This window comes from Dermacentor andersoni, chromosome 1 (genome assembly GCF_023375885.2).
Source record: "Dermacentor andersoni chromosome 1, qqDerAnde1_hic_scaffold, whole genome shotgun sequence".
NCBI classification, from domain to species: Eukaryota; Metazoa; Arthropoda; class Arachnida; order Ixodida; family Ixodidae; genus Dermacentor; species Dermacentor andersoni.
The window spans coordinates 88,299,507-88,321,441 of NC_092814.1; the positions used below are offsets into that span (position 1 = coordinate 88,299,507).

The following is a 21,935-nucleotide window of genomic DNA, read 5'->3' on the forward strand; positions in this document are numbered from 1 at the left end:
AGAAAGAGAAGTGGACCCAGGACTGACCCTTGAGGAACACCTGCTGGTACGTTAGAAAACCGAGAATTACAGTTATTAGTGTTTACAAACTGCGTCCTGTTAGAAAGAAAATTTTTTATCCACTCAAGTACATTTATGTCAAAGTTCAGTCAGCTTAAGCAGAAGTAAATCATGGGTCACAGAGTCAAAGGCTTTGGCAAAATCAAGAAATACGCAGTCAATGTCGGTACCTAGATCAGAAATTGCAAAGAGATTGTTAGTAAATGATAAGAGCCGTGTTCCACAGGAAAAGAACTTATGGAAACAATGTTGACAGGGGTTGAAAAAGGTGTTGACAGGGTCGAAAAAGAATGTGAAAGGACTGAAGAGATCACTGCGCCAAGTGGAGCAGAATGGTTACTGCTGCCTATGCACCTGTACAGTTCTTGAATGAGAAACTTTTCGCTTCATAAAACTGTATATATACAGTAACGTGCCTAGTAACAACTATATCGAAACACATTTTTTTACATTTAAATTCAGCAAGGTTCCACTGCACGGGCAGAATTTTTCCGAGTGACACCACTGATGACAAGTCGAATACATCAACAGGGCAAAGCGTTTGCTTCTGCTGTTTATGCATGACAGACACTGCAGGAAAGCGATAAACCAGACTGCCGCGGTCATAGTTGTGAGGAAATTGTTGCGTGTAATATGCCCTGTACTCGTGCAAGCCTCAACAACACATTACGCAGACCAGCACACCGACAACGACGAGGCAGCTGCTTAATGTACTATAGTTATTGCCACCTAGTCTCTAGTTAATAACTGCGCGCCTCCATCGCCTTGGTCATTCTCGTGTCACGAAACTCGCGGTTCGCTCGATGTAACCCTTGTTGTCAGTGGCATCTAAACGCGGCAAGAGCCTCACGTTGCCCACCACATCGGTGTCGTAATCGCAGTGGTCGAGGCCTCCGAACATCTCTCTGGTGCTTTATTGCCCCGCACAGGTCACGGGCATAAGCTGTGAGAGGCATGACATGTGGAACACAGCAAAAGAGTAGCGACATCGAAGCACACAGCTTCTGCTCATTAGCTGCGACCGTCACTGCCAAGTTGTGTGCACCGGAGCCACCGAGATCGTGAATCTCAAACATGGCGAGTGCCACAGCTCCCATAACGAACGACGTAGGGTGCAACCTTCCCTCACGAGAGCGGGCAGAAACTTTACGAGAGGAAAGAAAGCACGAATTACAAGCATTTTAAGCGTAGCAGCGGCGATGCATGCAGATCCGGTTTGCAAAGCCCACACACCGGACGCAAAAACATGTTGAACGAACTGAAAGCGAACTTCTAGAACTACATGCATAATTTCTTTGAATAACTTGCATAACCACATCCTTAGGTAAACAAGAATGTGACATTTCGAGAGTGGTTCCTGTCATTTCGTGAACCAGATAGGCAAAAGCACGAATCTTTAAATGCGCGAAACTCACTTCGGACGCTCACGCCGCAGCACGCTCAAACGGGATGCGTGTATACTGAAGTTGGAGCAACAACGGAACAGTTCGGAAGTTGTGGCACTAGGCTTCGCAAGTTCATCACCGCTAAAACGAATCCACAGACAGCCACATAAAAATCAAGTTGATGGTCTTATGTGTACAACGCGCTTCTGAGCCTGCAACACACTACATTTCAGCATTAAAGACGAGATGCCCGTGCATACGACACACAGCACACACCCCAGGTGTGCGATGCGCATAAACCGAGGTTCTGTTTCCTAATCACTAACGGCCGAAGCCACAATATATATCCCACTCGTCTGAGCCCATGAATTTTTTGCACTGAGCTTCAACAAATCATGTTAAATAGATACACAACATGGAGCAAGTTTCAAGAAAGCTTGATTTAAATTAGCTTTCCACGTGAATGCAGCAGAATCCCAATGGGAACAAACTTGTATACCCAAAAGCTAACTTCGCCGCCAAGGAAAAGTTTCCGGATCAAGGTCGAACTCTCCACAAATACCAAGTTTGCTTTAAGAGTAACCCAGTTGGTTCACCGTATAGTATAGGACAAATTTCCAACAATGAAGCTTGTGTCTGAAGAAGCCATGCTACAGAGGCAAACTATTCTTTTCAAAATCTCTCAGCACAAAGTTTGGCTGACTTGATGACCCTGAGGTGTTTAAACCACAGCGTCAGTGCAGTGTGGTACATTTGACAGGTGTTGACTTGGCACGCCCGGTAAGGACAGACCAACCAAACACGAAAGTCACTCTAAAGCATGCATAGTTTCGCACCAAGAATATCATAACAATGTGACAGTGATCAACACCACCTAGCCTGCAGTCATGCTGGTTGTCCAACCACGAGAGCATGCTCGAAAGGTTGAAATGTAGTATTATGTGCAGCGCCACCTATGAAATAGAAGTGTAGCGTTAGGACTTATCCAGTTTCTAGCTGTAAGATTGCCTGATGAGGGGGTCACGGCCATGGCACTTTGTATCCATCCGTCCATGCTACAGCGTGATATGCCTCTGCAAGAAGCCGCCTTTAGCAGACATTGCTTCCTAGACACTACAAGCAAGCAGAAAGGCGGCAGCGTGCACACGTGTCACTGATTGAAGATTTATATGTTGCATCATGAAATAAAGAAGTTAGTTCTGTGTTCCACAGGCGTTTTGAACATTTGGAAAGCTGCTAAACTAAACCCGACCCGTGTGGCGTTAGCGCTTCCCAATGCAACCAATAAAACAGCACATATCAAGTGCAACACGATATCCGAACAGGCGACACGCCGCAAATATGTAATGTGAAAAGCATTGCAAACTTGCTGCCACGGAATTTCGCCACAAGGCCGGGCCGTTATCGGCCATCCACTGATTTCCCGAGGCACGTGTGAGCGCGCGGCGTCAACGAGCACTCAAAGGGGTTCAAGCACACGCGATGTGGCAAGTCTATATCATCGCTGGACACAGTACATGAGCTTTCTCCTGAGTAAAGTCGCTGGTGTTAGTATTCTACCAAGTGCTTCTGTCACAAACAACATTGCCCTTCCTGGACTGTTTTGAATCGAATCAGTGTTTAGATGCTTACGATTAGGACATTATTACCTTTCAGTTTTAACCACTTCACACTTAGAAGAGAGATCACACTGAACTGCATTAAATAGTTGCAGTTACAATGGAAGTTAGGCAGTAAGTGGCTGCCCAAGTACGTAGGGATGGTATGAGACAAAGAGACATTACTATTAGCTCTGTATGCACAAGGTCCCAGCACCTGTCGTACATCATAACACATAATACAAGATTAATTATTCTGTACTCACTCAACTAGTTCAGGAGATGATCAACTTTGCTATTTATTTTGAACAATGCACTAGTGGGGTATGCAATACAGCCCTCATGCAGGAGGTGCTGAGCCAGTTCTGCACCACCATGGAACTAGCACTGAAGTGGTATGGCCTAGCTCACTGTGCAAAGTAAATTGAATGGAACTGCAATTTATGCCCGCTATGTCCACCATTTTTGTTTTCTGTATGTGCTCCACCAGAACATCATCTTCATTTTAGAGACTAATTGCTTTGTAATAAATCAATGACACCAAATTCTAACTACAGTGACAGCTACAGTACCAGTCAAAGCATGGCAATTTTCTATGACTTTAGACTTGAGAGTATTATTTCAAGAAATATTAGTCACAGCATATACTGGGATATTTTGAATTGTAGCTCAAACGATGGTGCTATGAATGGAAGCAGAGAACTAGCTAGTCAAAACTTCTTTCAGAATTTTCAGGAGAAATTTCAGACGCCACAATGTGTGTCCATAAAGAATTTATAATTTCCTATTCTTCTGAAAAGTACCGTGTAGAGGTCAATTTTGATGATAGCTCTTATCGATGTTATAGTTTTTGCAACATCTAAATGTGCCAAATATTAACAAATCTGATCAAAAATATGTGCAGTCTTAAATTCACAGAGTGCATAGCGCTGCTTGTAAAAAATTTACAAGGTCACTTTTGCAGAGTGTCAAAAACCAATCAATCAAACAGATTGGTTTTCTATGGTCACGGTAAGGAAAGAGTTTTTCAGCCCTTTCCACACAGAACCCCTAAGCGAGCAGTCATTTTACACATTGACATAATTGGACAAATTCAAGTCCACTACAGGACGAAGACCATTTCAAGCAATTTCTAATTATCCTAATCTTGCATCAGCTGACTCTATCCTACTCTGGCAAACATTTTGATCCTACGATTTCATCTAGCAGTTAACTAAGCTTGATTGCAGACTAAGCTCCTTGAGCGCAAGGAGAATGAATATGGCAAATCAGTTCTGTGGAATTCCACAAGGTGGAGGAAAACTCTCACTTACAAGATGAGAGAAAGGCCAAGAGTGCAGGCTAGCGTAAAAAATAAAGATTTCGCTTAAGAAATTAGCTCGTAGCCTGTGTTACATGAATGGCCACTTGCCATTCCGTCTGTAATAAAGACTTGACTATTTGGCAACACACAAGAATAAATCATAACTCTGTATAAATGCTGAAAAACAAATGGCAAATAAATAATAAAAATTACACAAAACCTTCAGCAGCTATAAGCACACCACAGACAATCTTATGTTACTTTCAGCTCAATTTTGCAACTGTGATAGCTGAAAATGACAGTGCTTTTGAATGCGCAGACGTGCAGTGCTAAGTTCAAAACTCCATTTCCACAGAAAATGTCCATAAGTCTACTAGACAGGATGATTCCTCGAAGAAAAATGTGCTCATGGCATATGAATACAATCACTCATGATGAACGAGGTTCAAGGTAACTAATGACATCTGCAATTTGAGTGTTGGCCCACTTCTCAGCAACGATAGAAAACTGAAAAGATCGTACTGTATCACCTAGATGGCGGGAGCAGTTTCATTACCACACTGACTTCAGCTCCATAAGAGGAGACAACAAAGCCATCTCTTTCCACCTGATATATTTCTCGTTTGAATGTGAGTAGAAACGGGAGATATTGTAAAAATGTAGCTTACACCTTTTCAGCTTATGATTTGCATACCTATAACTTAAAGGCAGGGCTGTGTGCATAAGGCATATTCACAGCAAGATGATCTATACAGTAGTAAGAACAAGTATTTTTCCAAAAGTTTAAGGCGCCACTTAGGCACTTCTGACAAGAGAGACAAGTGAAAACTACTGCTGACAAAGCAGGGAGTGCTGTCACTGATCAAATCAGAAGTTATGGTGAAGAATAACCCATACGAATTCAAAAACCTATAAATAGTTCCCTTGATCAGTCAGGTCAAACACCAATAATGCAAGACAAGTGAGCTTTTTTTTCCTGGCTCCCATGAGCATGAAGCATTTATTTTCTGGATATATTACAGTCTAAAAGAAAATATAATTAGCTGCTCCCTGCATTGAGTGGCAAGCTTGCAGGCACTCATGTGCAAGGGTTCTTGACTATCTTCTTTGCCTAGCAGGCCACCGAGCAGACTCGCTCTCTTACAAAATAAATTACATTAGGTTAATCTACACTGAAGAGGCACCTAATCTTTGTTATGAGAATCACAAAAACAGATGGCATTGCGTTTTGACCACATGAGAAAGCTGCTTATTTTTACTGCAGTTTCATAAGAAAAACAGTAGTGTAGAACTTCTTGTGAGCAGAATGTGTGTCCGAATTGCACTAAACTTAAAGCCTGAGATGGAGAATCTGAGGTCCAATAAACTAAAATGTAAACCTAAACAATCAAGTCTAGTCGCAACAATGAAGCATATGTAATGAAAATAAAGAAACACATGCACTGAATTATGCAATTCCTAAGATGTATATGCTCATGAATCAAGAAAGGGAAAGTTGGAACATAACCAGTGCTAGTAAGCCCTGCTTACTTCTCAATATTATACACCATTTGCATGCAGCATCCAAATCTTTCCGAGAGACAGCAATGTGTAGGCAATAAAACAATGCCAAGCCACAACAGCTGTGCCAGAACATTCCTACAAACAGCATATTTGCAGCAAGTGCAGTGTGAGTGCCCTACAATGCACGATAGGCATTTCAAGCTGCGTCTCTTGAACACCTGTCAGTGACAGAATATGTAAAAACGTAAAAGGCTACGAAATTCTCTGCACTAACTCCAGTCATCTAACATGGATTTATGTGGAAAGGAATGCGAGGAAGCCTTCTGAAAAGAGTGCTGAGGTAAGCCAAATGCATTTCAAAAAAAAAAAAAAAAAAAGAAAAGAAAGACATATCTGCCCATCCCCAAGAGGAACTTTGTATTTGTGTTCTTTTACTACAAATTGTGGCGAGTAGCATTCGAAGGGAGAAATGTTTTTCTAGTTTGGGGAAAATTACCCCAATAATTTGCATGGGTGATAGGAGTGGTAGAGGTAAAGAACATTAAAACAGTAGACAAGGTGCTGTTAAGGAGCGCATTGTCTGCTGCAAGAACACATTACGTCGTCGGCTAGCAGACACGTTTCACGTTCGTTCTCGGAGAAACGAGTAAATGCTGCAGCATGCCCAGTGACAACCGAGGCCCTGAGGTCAGTGAGCACGCGCCGTCCATGCTCCGAATAAAACGGCCCGGGGTCACTCACCGAAAAACTCTCCCTCCGGCGGGTTCTGCTCGAGCTCGTCTTCGATCTGGCGCATGAGGGCCTCGATCTTCTTCTCGGCCTCCGTGGGACCCTTGGGCCGCGGCGGGGTCACGTTGTACGGCAGCAGCGTCTTGGTGTTGAGCGTGTTGGGCTTGTAGCCCGGGTAAGGGGGCGGCGGCGGGAGTGCCTGAGGCGGCACTTGCGGACAGGCGGCCTGGGGGCTGCGCGCTGCAAGTCCTGCAATGCTGTCGCACGGCTGGCTCCGCATCTGGAGGGCCTGCTGCTGCCTGCCGATCGGGTACGAGCAAGACAAGCTGTTGCTGCTGCCGGTCGTCGAGTATCGCACGCTCGAGGCGTACGAGGACGGTTTCTGAGCACACGGCTTGACCAATCCGTTGCGCTGCAACGACGAACCATCCAGGTTGGCGTAGATGGGATACTCGGGAGGGGGCTTCGCGTGCGGGTACGGCGGCGGTTCGCAGTGGCTAGCCCGAGGGCTCGGTGGCTTCGAGTCCTGAGAACTGAGCGACGATCGTGGGCTCTGCAAGGCAGCCACGTTCTCGTAGATGGGCGCAGCGCCGGCGGAACTGTTCGAGTGCTGAGAGTCACGGCTCGACGAACTGACGCTGCTACGCGGACTCGAATGAGCGCTATCCGGCAATCGTGTTTTGCAAGCAGCCCATCGCGCATAGTCGGGCGGCGGCACTCCACTTGCTGCTTCGGTGCAAGGTGCTTTGGGCGTCGCGAACTTAGAGGCGGCAATTACGCTAGCACGGTCAATCCTGGCGTATACTGGCAACTCTTTGCCGTCGGCTAGGCTCTCGATTGCGCCCAAAGCACGCCTGCTGGATGGAAGGTACCGTCGAGGGCTACCAAGCACATCCGCCGAAGCATAGCTGCCCGCAGAGGTGGCCGCCCGAGAGAGAATGCGCCCATAGTCGTGATCTGCCGCCAGTGCAAAGTCCGGGTAAGACTTACTGTTCAGATTAGCATATATTTCTCGCTTTTTCTCAAAATCCTCGCCAGCCGAAGTGTCCGTACGCTTCGGCGTCGCAGCCGTCAAATGGTCCCTGGACGGCACTTCGAAGAGACTCAGATCTTGCAATATCCGAGTCGCGTCGCTCGCCAGCTCGTCGTCGTACATTGTTGCCTCGTTCGTCCGTTGGCCACTTTACTCGTACGCCACCACGAAAAATATGGAAGTTGTGATCTTAGTAAACACCGCCGTCCCACAGATGCAATAACCAAAACAATGCACTGCAAGATTACATGCTTCCACATGCACACCTGCCAAAAGGCAGGGCACGAACTTTCACCATTCTTCTTCGTTGCGTCTCTCTGACGGTCGCATACGAGCGCAACCAGCGGAACACCGCCGGGTATGACGTCACAACAAAAGCTTTTTTGTCCAGAGACGCGATACCTGCGAGTTCGAAGCTAGTCCGCAATGTATCGTCATTGCGTTCCTTACTCAAGCAACGTAAACACAAAGTACAATCATATAAACTAGTGTCACAAGCTACTGTAAACTTTTGTCAAAACTGAAGCGGTGAGCCTATGACTGAAGGATTTACCGTAAACTGTATCCATCCGCCGCCAGGGCAAAACACTAAACATAAATTTACGAAGAAATGAAAGAAACGAATTTCTTCTGCCACGTTATTTAAATAAGACTTAAATACGAACACAATTATGATAAGCTTAAAGTATAGCAACGCTAGTTATACTTCTAGATATACATAATATTGACGAAAGTAACGCTGACATCAAAAATTATGTGCGCAGGGGCTGTTTGCGCCATCTATTGACTATTTTAAAAACTTATAAAAATTTTATTAGGTGTTCTTAGAAAATTAGTTACTTATTTATTATTTTTATAAATTTACCATAAAATTTCATGTGCTTAATTTTATATTGAAGTATATCGCTTAAAAAATTAACATCATTTAGGCGACGGCTAGCGGCGACCACAAAAACGTGCTTGAAGATGGCGGCGTCGTTGAGAAAACAGACCGTAAGTTCGGACGAGTATCAATTCAATAAATTATGCCATTAGTTCGTAGTCTAAGGCTCAAGCATGCAGGGAAAATGTTTATGTACTAGTATTTGACTGTTTTTGTTGCGTTTGTGTGTACGTTTCTATTCGCAGACGTCGAAAAACGAGGAAACTGAACCGCGTGCACGAACTTCTCTTTGACGTTTCTGCACTCGTGATAACTTGTCTCTGAGCTAAACTGGAGACCCTATCTATGTATAACTTTCAGCGCGCATTCACCAATCGTCTTGATGCGCTAAAAAATATGAGATTTGTTTTTCTATTGCGTTAACGGATCGCCTGTAGCTTCGGTTGTAAATGTTCTGGTTACTGCCGTGCGTGACTCCAGCATTTGTTTCTTTTATATTTTTATGCACTAGTTTTCATAGAAGCCCCCCCCACCCTCAGCAAAGAAAAAATGAGGTACTATCCTTTTCTTTTAGCAGCGCGGAGTGCCAGCACATGTCGTACCCGCCCACGGTCTCCAAGATGCCGCCGTTCAGGAAAAAAAAAAAAAAAAAGCAATGAAAAGAGAAATAATTCAAGCGGAAGTTTACAAGTTGCTCCATTTGGTCAAGATAATACGTTCCAGGAAACATATTTATTTATTCATTCGTTCATTCAGAAATGACCATAAAGGCCCTCAGATGAGGGTACTACCGGGGGAGGGGGAGGCAGAACTTGTGCAACTTATCACTGAAATACACAGCTATACCATTAAGGGAAAAAGGGGGAAGGCGGTAGATGGAAATTCGAGACGATGAGCAAAACGAGAACAAAGTGAAAGCGGGAGCCAACGTTTCGACAAGTGGACTTGTCTTCTTCAAGGCTATACCATACAGCTATACCATTAGTAGCATTATGTTACAGAACACTTTTTTTTTTTTACCTACAAGGTGTCGGGAGCAATTTTCAATTGATCGTACATTGAATTGACTGGGCTGACATTCGAAATTGGCATGCGGTATTGAACATTGAGTACTGAAGCTGAGAACGGAGTAGAACTGTTCCTACAGCATTGTCTTTATCGCCGTAATAAGTGCACTGACCTTCTGGATTTGCAGCTTATAAATAGAAATGTAGATAGGCAGCAATGACAACTTGACAAATAATTCATTCACACTAAAAACAAAAAAGGTTTACCTGTATAAAAAGAATTAACTGCATACCACGTCATAAATAAGCAAATATGCATATGTAGATTGCGACCTCGAATTGAAAGTTTAGCTGTGCTATCTTACAACTACATCTATGCACCATCACCATCTTGCAAAGCTTATGCAGTGCAGACAAAGCAACAGGCATGTTGGACGGCTGAAAAATTTGCACATCTATGCAGTTCCACTTCTGGATGGGCTTAAGCTTATAAATGGTGCTAACAACCAGCAAAACAATCACAGGGCATCTGTGCAAGGTTAGTCATAGTGTTTAGTGAGCAAATAGCTATTTGCTGGGCCAGGACTCTCCTCAGTTTTATATAAAATACATTGCTGCTATTGAATAATACCACATCTGTAGTTGTCTTAGGCAAGCACGGAATTGAGCATTGTGGATGGAACAGTTGGGAATGCAGGTTTGCACTTAATTGCATGACGTGACCTGCAGCTTTGGCTGTGATGCACAGACGTGCTGAGATGAAATATTCTCTAGTGGCGATTAAAATGCAGGCGTGAGAAGCAAACTGACGAGCTTCATTATTTTCAGGAAGGTGATGTACAAGTCACGGCTGAGGACCAGGAAATGATCAACAATTTTGCCAGACAAAATGCCAGACTTGAAGATGCAACAGAAGAGATGAAACATCTAGAGGTATGGCTGCATCATTACCCTCACATTACCAGCCTGAGAATGTGGAATACTGCAAATGGGCACATTATTTCTGATAGTGCCTCAGATCTACTTCTTTTTCATGTTGCAGATTGTGCTGTACAGTAGGTTCTGTGTATGTTCAGCATTTGTTTTACTTCACTATTTATGAAGTTGGCTCCCAATATGCAGAAGTAGAGGTCATGGGGACGTTACCCAATAGTAATTGAGGTGTTGTATATGGTTCAGAAAAGGCACATCGTTTGTGGCTATTCTGCATGACCTGTAAACTGACCTACAATCATGATGCAACCATGCAGGACAATTTAAGTCTTTGTCAGTAATGTCTAAGCAGCAAACTACTGGCAAACATCAGTGCAGTTCCTGTCACATGTGTAACTAGTAAAATCAGTTTTATTTCCATTTCCAATGTTTTCTGTTATGCAGAACACGTGTGGTTGGCACTTCTGATAGACCAATTATTCTGTTCAGAACAGCATATTTTTTACCTTGCGTTATACAGTTGTCATAAGACTGTTTCATGTTCCAAATATGTTGCAAATACTACAGTGCGTTTTGTATTATATTTTGCCATTTTAGTTGTACATATTACTTGCAATATATAACTGTGACACATGAAATTGTGGTCTCATTGTTGGTATTTTCAATGGAAGTAAAGTAGAAATAATTGCTGAGAGAGTTCATAGGATTCTGCGAAATTTCGAAGAAGCACCTGAAGAAACATGAATGAAAAAAAGTAATTGGCGATTTTTGCTAGAAGTACTGAGCAAAGTAGAAATACAAACTATGTAGCTTGATCCAGGTTTCCAACATCTCTAAGTTAGACCAAGCATAAAAAATTTGGCAGATTTGATGGGATGAATGTCAGTCACTGTGATGCCCATGCTATGAAGGAAAGCTGTGGCTTTGCAATTGTCAGAACGGGTATACGCCTATTGTGCAGGGAGCATTTGTTTTGACTTCTTGCAGCAGGTTTCTTGTTGCCTCTGCATTCTTCAGGCTCTTGAAGCAATGGTTGTTGGGCTGGAGAACATTCACTAACCTCCTCATACTTGATTATCATTCTCAATCGGCCTCGCTCTGCAAGCAAGTAGTTTGTCTAGTCACGTACATTGAACTGACCCTGCAGCCTTTGCGTGCGTTGTATAGTAATGTACAGTACTTACGAGCATTTGCACAGGTGGCGTTCAAAATGTAAGAGCAGACTGCTAGCCAAGCTTCTGTGGAAGGTCAGCCTAAAATCAACTGCATGCTCTTGTGCGAGTGAAAACTCCACACAAGAAGTATCTCGCATAATAAGTTGTACATAAGTTGTCAAAACACTAATGGATAAAAGCAACCCACTTCGTGAAAAAAAAATAGGGTTGCAATCATTAGTCAAACATAATAATTGAAACAATGTGCACTCCTGTGCAGAGGTTGTAGCACAAAATTGGAAGACCTGACAAGAAAGCTCCTGTGTCTCCACTACTGTTGTCATTTTTTTTTTTTTTATTTAGGAAGTGCAAGGAGTACAGGAGGCTGGTTTTGAGAATACCTCCCATCAAAATTTTATTTTTTGGCAAAGTGTCATCCTTCGAGACTCCCCTATGTGCCAAAAATTTTTAAATCTTAGTCTTCATTTCATACGGTGCGTGGTATTGCTTGGAGAAGAGTCTATGGCAATGTTTTAACACACAGAAAACTATAGAAAATTCGTCAATTTCCTATGGCCCAGTAAGGAAACCTCTCGGGCACCAATTAATTGTGTCCATTCAAAATTTATTTCACCTCATATCTTGCGTCTTCAGAATCATGAAAGCTGTACAGCTGCATAACTATTAAGGATTTTCAATTCACTGAGTTTTCTAAAGTTAACAGAATGTGGACTCTTGTGCAAGAGCTGCCTACAGGAATGTCAGATGTGAGAAAAGCAAATGAACATCAACTATTTCATATCTAGCTTCCAAAGCACCTACCCAACCACTTGTAAAATATACCTGACGTTTTTACATTGTAAAACAGTGAACAAAGTGAACCCGCTACGTAACGCCATACCGACACCAACAGCAAAAGCCCAGCCATCTACTTTCCGACTAGTTTCACTGAAATGCTTTATGCACATTATTCAACTTGCAGTACAGGTGCAATCAGCTGTGTTTCAATATGCGTGCAAAACATCTGTTATATTTTCATCAGAGTTTTTGCTGTTAATGCATAATCTCATCATGGACAATTGTGTGTATAGCGCTTGAAGAGTTGAATAAAGACAAACATAGGCGCATGCTATTTTGCATGAGATTGCACATATTAAAAGGGTTGGGTTAGTGTCAGAAATCAAGACTAAACTTTGGTTTTACACATAGTCAGCATTCTCTCCTGCTTGGCTCTAAAAAACACCAGCACTTGTCTTCTTGGTATCATTCCTGCCTTACATTAGTTATCTATTGCGTCTCTGCCCAAGCTGTGCATTGAAAAAAAGAGAATCCTTCCAGTACCACAGCAAAAGGAAACTTCCGCTCAAGCACTGTTGACTGTAGCATTTTTCTTCAGTCACTAGGATTTATGAGCGCAGAGGTGGCATGTTTGCTCCTCAAGTTCCATGACGATGCAGATTTACCCCCATATTCTTAAACGAACCTTGACTCGGAAGCTCTTCTTTCACTCTACCGAGTTCAGTACAGCACTGCTCATCCGCTGAAGAAGGTGCTACATTTCTCAAGAATTGCCGTCGAGTGTCATTGAAATGCAGTGACCATTTTTGTCGAGATGGCGCTGCCATCGACTTTCTCGAGTTAAGGTGGAGGGTTCAGTGGAGGAACGTTGTAGAACAGAGGGGTTAGTGTCACCATGACCTCAAGTTTTTTTGTGAACATAGAGTTTTATTTGGTACACACACATTACATGATGCTTATGTATGGTGCAATGACATTTATGATGGGGGCAATGCTGCTGTTGCTCTCCCTATACATTAACAACACACTCGCTCATGCATGCAGGGCATAAATTCTAAATTATTTATCTGACAGACAGAATCAACAGTCTTGTGCTGGAGTTAACATTTTGACAAGGGGATTTTGTATAGTCAAGCAAAAGGGATGCCTCAGGTGGGAGCCAGCACTTCAACAGGGACTTGAAAGACAAGTCCCGTTGTTGAAACATTGGCTCCAGTCTGATACCCTAGTCACACAGGGCAATTGCTCAATCGGGATAAAATTTCTTGATTGCATTTTGTTCACTTGAGCAAAGGAGCCAATCGCAATCGATAAATTAAATTCTGATTGAAATTGGTTACATGGGATGTCCCATGTAACCTGGCATGAGACATCCCTTGTTTGACCACTTGACAACTTCAACTCTTCATCTTTTCGTGAAAACTTTTGCCTTGTTTGTATTATCTGGCCGAGCATTTATGCAGGTATATGTAACGTGCGTATGAAAGATACATCTGTGGTGACCCTTACCCATAGTATTGGTCTTGATAATCAATGCGGCAAATCTATTGCACTTACAAACTGCTCTAATGTATCTGACAAAAGGGTGGGCCTCATATCCTCTGGTTACCTATACGAATGTCTGCTGTAGCACCCCATCTCCTGAGCATTCTTACTTTCATTCATTTGTGCATGTAGCTCATTGATAAGCCAAATTAAAATTTTTTTAGCATTTACAGAAGAGGGGAGAAAATGAAAAGTGGGGAAGTTTGTCACAACAGAATACCTCACTTCCTAGGTGGCAAACACGTAAAACGCATGTGCACAGGACCATGGAGACTTGGCAGTGAACAACGTTGGTCAAACAAGGGATGTCTCTGGAACCAATGTTTCAACAAGGGGACATTGTCTTCCCTATATCAATGTCTGCCAAACACTTTCACCCTCATTCAGTTGTTTCCTTGAGGAAGACAAGTCCCTCTGTGGAAATGTTGGCTTTAAACACATTTTGTGTTCTACAATTGTTGCGAACAAAAACATGGCAGTCTCATTGTCAAAGGCCAAATGACACAAGCTGAATGACTCAAGAAACAAAGTAATGCTTCATCATCTTCTGTCGCAATGACCAATGAGCTGAGCATCCAAAAATCATCTGTTCCGACACCGTGTGGGTGGGTGATCAACTGATTTAGCCACCATTTGTTTCACAGAGCACAGGCTCTAGGCAGGATGCTCAGTGTCGCCTGCTCTTGCCTAAGTGGTAGCATAGGCATCACGTGGGAAGTGTTGGGTTTGTTTTGCAATAAGCATGGCTATTGGCACTGAACTGCTGTGAATGAGTGTGTTAAGTGCAAGATTAACTGAACAAACCGAACTGTAGCTCTAGACACATAAGCACCACCATTCACTTCCTTCTCTCCTTGTTCCCTGTCCATCAATATTGCACCTCTTACACCAAGAAAATGGCCAAAGTCTGCTTTCACTGGCCCCTCCTTCTTTTAACCTTAGTTTTAAAGGTTGACTTTGTCAGATATATTATCAGCTCCAGAGTGAGAAACCGAGTTTGCGTCATAAGAACATTGGGTGAAATAAACCAACTTAAGTCGGAGACAGTGTTCAGTTCTTAGTAAATTACATGCAACCAGAGGAGCAATCGTGTTTGTGTAGCTTCCAGTAAACTCATTTTGTGGAAATATTTGAGTGACCTTATTTCGTTAATGGACATAAGACATAAATAAAGCTGATTCCAGCCACATTACAACTGTGCATATTCCTATACAGTAACTATCCACTATCAGCATATGTTGATTTACTGTAGTAAAATGTACCACACAGCCATTAAATAGCTTTTCTCAAGTTTGCTGCTGCTCCTTCCTTGCGATCTGCCACTTTCAATGATAGCATTCATTAGGCAACTCTTGAAAACTTGCATTAAGGTACGTCTCATGCTTGTGACCAAACATGCTCAAGTGTATGTAATACATATATTTGTACTAATGTGTACATCATGCAGTATGCACGGTACTTCCCTGCACCAAAAGTGATAGCACAATTGCTGCACATCTGTGACATCACATTATGGAGTTTATACATTAGAATGCTTCTATATTAAAAAAAAAGAGGCAGCATAGCACTTCTTGGGAGATCAAGGTTTCTTAAAACAGTAATTAACCTTCTAGAAAGATTCCTACATTTACTTTTTATGCCGTGTTTCAGAGAAAACCATGACAGCAAGGGCTACACAGATGTTCCACAAGTATGATTACCTGTAACAAATGGGCAAATGGGCTTACAGAGAGGGTGCCATGCATCCATAAAAACTTCCTGCACACCGGTGTGTGAAGTGATAGTGCTTGTGAGTTTTTGAAATAGGCCAAACTGCATTTACCTTCATGTTGAAGTACATCATGAGCGAGACATGCGAGTTTGTACAGTATTTTCAGTGTGCTAGCTCCGACATTGTCCTACATTTATGTCACTTTCTTGCTTATGAAGACTGTTCTCTCAACAAAAATGGCACTTTAGACACCTCAGAACACAAATAAATCGCTAGCATGAATTAATATTTGCCATTAATGTCCTTCAGTGGTTGATGAATCAAAAATGCTCAGTTGTCTCTTTTGTAATGCTGCATGCTACAAATGCTATGAATGTGCGCCACTTGTCTTTTTTTTTGTCTCATGCAGAAGGAGTTGCGCAACTTAGAAGACGCTGCAGATGAAATTATGATGGCTGAAGATGATATCCACATACCATATCCTTAAATGCATTAGTCACTTGTTTGGTGGTTGCTACTTCTGTAATATTGCTTTCTTTGCCTTAACAAATATGCTGGGTTTCACTGGTGATATCAAGGAATAATAGCCTAATTGTTGGTCTTTTGGATGCCAGCAATGGAATTGGTTGAAAGTCTTAAGTTATTTGCGAATTTTCAAAGGAACACTAGAGAAAGAATAAAAGAATGTAATCCTCTTTAATTTTCTATCCTTTCTAAATTCTTATTGAATGAGTGAAATCTGAGGTATAAGGTATATGCACTGATGCCCCAGTTTTAGCTTCTTTTAAGTATACAATGCTAAAAGATTACTGTGGTTTTTGCTGACAATAGATTAGCTGTGAAACCTCATTGTGAGAAGTTGCACCATAAAAGTGAAAAGAGCAAGAATGAGGTTGAGCAAAAATTGACGTTCCTGATTTCTAAAAAAAATTCATTCCACCACGCTGCTTTAGCAGTGCTTTCCATTTTGGGTGGCTGTTTCTTCATTCACTCTTGTGTAAGTTTGAACGTGCACATGCTACATCGGTTTAGCTTTGACTGGCTGCTGTGTGAGAAAACATAATTGCCCCACTTGTACCAAAGGACAAGATGCAGTTATTTGTTTTCTGTAGTCTGAAGACAAGCCTGGAAAGGGCTCTCCTGTGAGAACTGTTGTGGGCTATGCTGCACAGTTAATTTTTGTGTGCTCTAAAGTGGTGGTCATGATGGAAGCCTCTGTACCCAAGCACAGGAATTTCATTGTTGTCTTCGCTCGAGCAGCATCACTAGTGCCTTCTTCACATTTCTACCAGGTCAGCTCCAGATATGATGGAAATAGCACACCAGACTGTTGATTGGATATATTCTTCAAGTCTTTGTCAACAATTGCCATATTGTGTACTGCACCATGCTTGCTCTTAAGACCAAAAAAAAAACATGCACCAGGTTTTCCTTTGGTGCAGACAAGTGAGGCAGCCATTGTATCACGCCACAGTTAAATCTTAACCAATATGGCACGTCCGAACTTGCTTAAGAGACAGCGACCACACATGGAAAGCGTTGATAGGACATTGTGCTGAACAGTATTTTTCAAGAGACCTGGAGTGAGGATAATTTTCGCTTCTCTCGTGCACACAACATTATGCAGAAAATGCCTGGCTACATTATCAACTTGTAGCACACCTAGTTTTCTTTTTCTTTTTTTTCTTCCTGAATTCGTAGGCTTCCATTGCAACGACTGTTCAGTCACAAAACATTCATGACTTAAAATTTCTAGTCTGTTCAACCAGCTTTTCAGGAGCAAGTAAGTGTCCGCCTATTGGAGTGCTGATTGGCTAGGGTACGACTTAAGACAGCCTGCCTCTTTCTCACTCCTACTGCTCATCAACCGCCGAAATGGACAGTCTACGAGGTGAACACTTAAGAGTATCCCCTCTGGTCTAGCCTAGCACTTTGAGCCAGTTTCAGAGCTTTTTGGATAATGCCTGCTATACTTAATTAAGAATATGAACCTGAGGCAGTTATGCTGCTTGTGTCCACAGGCCTGTCTTGATGCTTTGTTCCTGGCAACAGTTTGTGTGTAAGTGCTTGACAAAGCAATGGTTGTGTGCTGTGTGCATGAATCTATGGAGTGGTTGCACTGTTTTCTGCTGGCTTGATAACCAATGAATATCTATGGAATAGCTTAGAACAATGCATTGGTGACCTTACTTTTGAAGGAAGAAAAATTTACTTGAAAAATGGCTTGCAAGCATTTTTTCAACTTATGTGCATCAAGTTCCTTAGCTGGAATCACGTACCAGCTGGGAGATGTATTTGTCAGCCTGGACTCTGAGGAGGCTCAGCATATGATTGAACGAGCAAAGGAGCAGAACAAAGCACGGAACAAAGTTCTTGAAGAGGAGACTCGCATCATTAAGGGCATCATGGCCGAGCTGAAGTCGCAGCTGTACAACAAGTTCGGAAACAACATCAACCTGGAACCTGATGACAGCTAGCCCACCTTGCCATATGTATGCATTCCCACATCTAACTTAACAAGCTTCTTTTTTTATCAATTTGTCCTTTGTAGTGTTGCTCTTAAACTGCTTGAAAGTTCTGCGCCTTCCGAGTTCAGCCTACGGGACGTGAAGAGATGTGCTGCTTTGAATAAAACACAAATGTGTGCCGATTACCAACATTACGCGGAAGACTGCACTGTTGCAGTCCATGAATATGGTAACAAATACAATAAACAATGTCTGCAATGTTTGTCTGTGCTTTTTATGTCGTGCATAACTTTTCTGCTCCTGCATGCAAGTACTGAAGCAAAATGGCAAAAATAAGTGAACACTTGTGGCAGTCCAGTTGTATATATAATCCAACACCTAGAAGGTACTTTCATGATTTTGTGCTTTTGTGGTAACATTCACAGCTGAATAAAGGATCATGCAGCTCAGTGTTTTCGGCAAGTCTGTTGGTACCAAATGATGGTAATCTTCGTTATTCTAATCTTTTTGTACATGCTTCTTTAAAGGGGCCCTGCGTTGCATAAGTATGTGGTTTTATTTGCTCTTAGCTTAGTATGGGTTGTGGTGATGTCCCTGTTATGACAGCAATGATGTTGGAATATTTGGACATTTCATCCAACCAGAAATGTACTTTGCTCATTGACCGTAGCGGCCTAGGGCAGTTATTTTCAGCCACGTATGTGTCGATACATGTCCATTCATGATTAGTGGATGTGCAGCTTGTGCATCTTTCCATGTGGTCTACAAGGAAATTTTTATTTGAGTGGTACGATGTACGTCCCTTTTATCTAGGAAGGAAGCACAGAAATAAATGTTGAAATATCCAAAGGGTGAAATTATATATGCTGCAGTTGGAGGCATTGTTGAGACATGCCTTGCTTTCACTGGACGTCCCCTCTTGCACTGGTCTTTTTTTTTTGCTACTCTGTGAACTTGGGGTAATGTGACAAACTTTGGTTTTTCAGCAGCTGCCCACCCTTTCCTTACAGAGGAGTAGGTTGAAATTAGCAAATCTCCCTTGGCTACTGGCCTGACATGGCCATGCCATCGGTAGTGTAAGTGCATGTGCCCACAAAGCAACATGGGAAACTGTATGGGCACTGGCTGTGGCAAAAAGGTCACCTTGATATGCAGGCTTGTACATGTTCATGGAAGTGTTGCTCTCACTGATAGCAGCATATGGCATCACTGCACAAGTAATATGTAAAAGAGGATGCTTTTATTTTCTTCTCCTTTGAATTTCAAAGTTGAATAATTTGTCTGCATGTGCTGACATAATTTTTGTGTTGAATTCAGGATTGTACAAAGAATTCTTTGAAGTGACTTGTTTAGCATTGCAGGAATCTTTTATCTCCTTGTTGGGTTACAAGATGCATCAATCTGGCTATTCGCCATGCCATACAGGGACATTTTCAGCCAAACCACTACGTTTAAAAGCATAATTGTGGGCTTTTTAAGGCGAAAGCCTTAATTGGCTCATTGCAATGATTTATACCTGAAAAAGCGGCATCTAGTTCAGTGAGACAAAAATATCAGGAATGGCTCATACCCCCGTAAGCAAGCAAAGATGCAATGGCTGAATATGGATGAAGAAACCAAACCTTTAGGTAGTGCATTAGATGCTCGCATGTGTCTGAGCAGGTCGACCTACAGCGCCATACGTTTAATTCACACTGCTGCTCGTTATGCCTTGTAAGAAGTCTGAGCCCTCCAATCATATAACTTAATGCATTACCACATGTGCAGCAGGCTTTCACCTTCATCTGTTACAGGAGTGTAACATGCTGCCGAACTTTTTTTCTTTTGGCTGTCTCCCATCAATTCTTTTGCATGTTTACAAGCTGTCACAAAGTTTAACACTATGTCTAGTGAGCAATGCTTACTTTATTAAGCTACAGTAAAAATGGAGCAAATGTGAAGCAGTAGCCGTCTCACACTGTACACCAGAGCAAGTAGAAAGGAAGACGTCGTGCTTGAAATGCCAACAAAGGATGGAAAGGAAACCAGGGCATAACAAATCGGCCTCAAAAGTGGCAGCGTATGACATTGGGAATTGCTGTGCTTACTTCCACAAATGATGGCTTCAGCATATCCCTTGTCTTTGGGAGAAAATCCACAAGCTTGGAGCTATGACTGTTGGTACCAGGAGGCTTGCCTTTCCAGCCTGTCTTAGAAAATGATACTAAGTATACACAAGGACAGGTTGCAGTTATTTTGCAGGAACATTATGCCTAAGTTACTTCTGCACATTTGAGGGACTGATGAGGAGCCCACCAAAAAAAGACCCCAGTACCAGATTCAAGTGTATGCCAAGACAAATCTCATTTTCTCCATTGCAAATACAAGAGAGAGAGAGAGAAAGAGAATGTGTGTGTGTGTGCATGCACCTGTGTTGTGGTTGCCACCTTTCCTCAGGAGAAAGTAGGTGGTGTTTAGCTGATGGGGACAAATGCGCTGCTGAAATACCCGTTTTTAATTTTTGGCATTTCTGTTGCATTTACAGCTAGTTTTCTTTGCTATTTGCTGCATGCAATACTGCATTATGCGATCCTTCCTTCAAATTAATTTTGACCACCTGGGGTTCATTAGCATGCCCCCAATGCACAGTAAACGAGTGTTTCGCCATTCTGCTCCCACCGGTATGCGGCTGCCGTGGCCACTAATGAACCCTGCACCAATTTTTCTAAGCTTGGTGAAGTCACTTGAAATGCTAACACCTCTATCATGATGGCTAGAATTTGTACAGATTTAGCAGTTCTGCACTTTGAAGCCAGTTCTTGATTAACCTGTATTACGATAATTGGCATCTCGACTTACCTACTAGCTTACGAGCAGTCAATTCAGTAATGTGCCACTCGGTCCCTTGCTACCATTCTCATTAGACAACCCTTTATCTTCATCGTCTAGTTTGTGTGCCCTGCTTGGCTATTGTGGCACCTTTAGGCCAATGCTGCGCAATCCACACCACTGGTTTCTCATTCACATGTTGGCAGTAGCAAATTTGTGGCTTAGTCACTATAATGCTACATCACAAATGGAGAGTCTGCAGTTTTGATTGCAAGCTCAACCAATGGCAGAAGGCTCTGCTGTACCTGTAGACCAGAGGTAGACTTTTCCTGGGCAAGGCTATGCACTGAAACCTGGCATGATGCTTTCATGCTTAAAATTCACGGTTATGGTGCAAGCAAATTTTCTGACTACTTGAGAAGCGCCAGGCAGCTACTTTTTATTCAACACAAGGCAAGTTTTGCTGGCAGGTTTGTGGGCACTGGCTTTTGATATATTGCCAGAGAAGTGAGTGAAATCCCCGAGACACCTGTTCTTTGAGTTGCAAAATACTTGGATAGCCCTGTGACGATTTAGGACTTAGTACCTCTCTGCAGTGCTGACTGGGCAGGTCGTTTTAGTCTAAACCAGAATGAAGTGTTGGCAAATCAGGACCTCAATTCCTACACTGTAAGAAAAGTTTGCACCCTTCTGGGCTTATCTTGTACCCAAACAATAATTGTCATCTCTCTTGCGGGCCTTTGATGTTGTGCACCCAGTACTTCTAGGTCATGAACGGCATGCACATTATCGGCGTGACATGGCATTCTTGACAGTAAAGCGGCAAGTGCAGAGTTTTCAGGAAAGGAAATGCAATCAAGGTGGATGATTATTGTTTGGAAACAAGATATGCCCCTAATGGTGTATAATTTATAGTGTAGAACCAAAAGTCTGTCCTACATATCCTGGCATCATCAGCTGATGGCATCATCAACAGCGCATTGGCCTGGTAGCCAAGTCTATGTATGCTAGCCACGA

The 21,935-nt window shown here is 42.6% G+C and overlaps 2 protein-coding genes across 2 annotated transcripts in view; one reads left to right on the forward strand and one right to left on the reverse strand.

The window, feature by feature from the left end:
* Positions 1-7,982, reverse strand: part of jub (LIM domain-containing protein jub) — a 72,644-nt gene extending 64,662 nt beyond the window's left edge. The window contains exon 1 of the mRNA XM_050191348.2: positions 6,591-7,982. Within this exon, the coding sequence (XP_050047305.1) occupies positions 6,591-7,734 (1,144 nt within the window). The 5' untranslated portion in view covers positions 7,735-7,982. The remainder of the gene's footprint in view (positions 1-6,590) is intronic.
* A 541-nt stretch (positions 7,983-8,523) lies between these two features.
* Pfdn4 (prefoldin subunit 4) lies at positions 8,524-18,372 on the forward strand. Its single transcript, XM_050191358.2, has 4 exons — positions 8,524-8,604; positions 10,330-10,434; positions 16,052-16,118; positions 17,917-18,372. The coding sequence occupies exons 1-4, from the start codon at positions 8,578-8,580 to the stop codon at positions 18,117-18,119; spliced, it is 402 nt and encodes a 133-aa protein (XP_050047315.1). The 5' UTR covers positions 8,524-8,577; the 3' UTR covers positions 18,120-18,372.
* Positions 18,373-21,935: the final 3,563 nt, after the last annotated feature.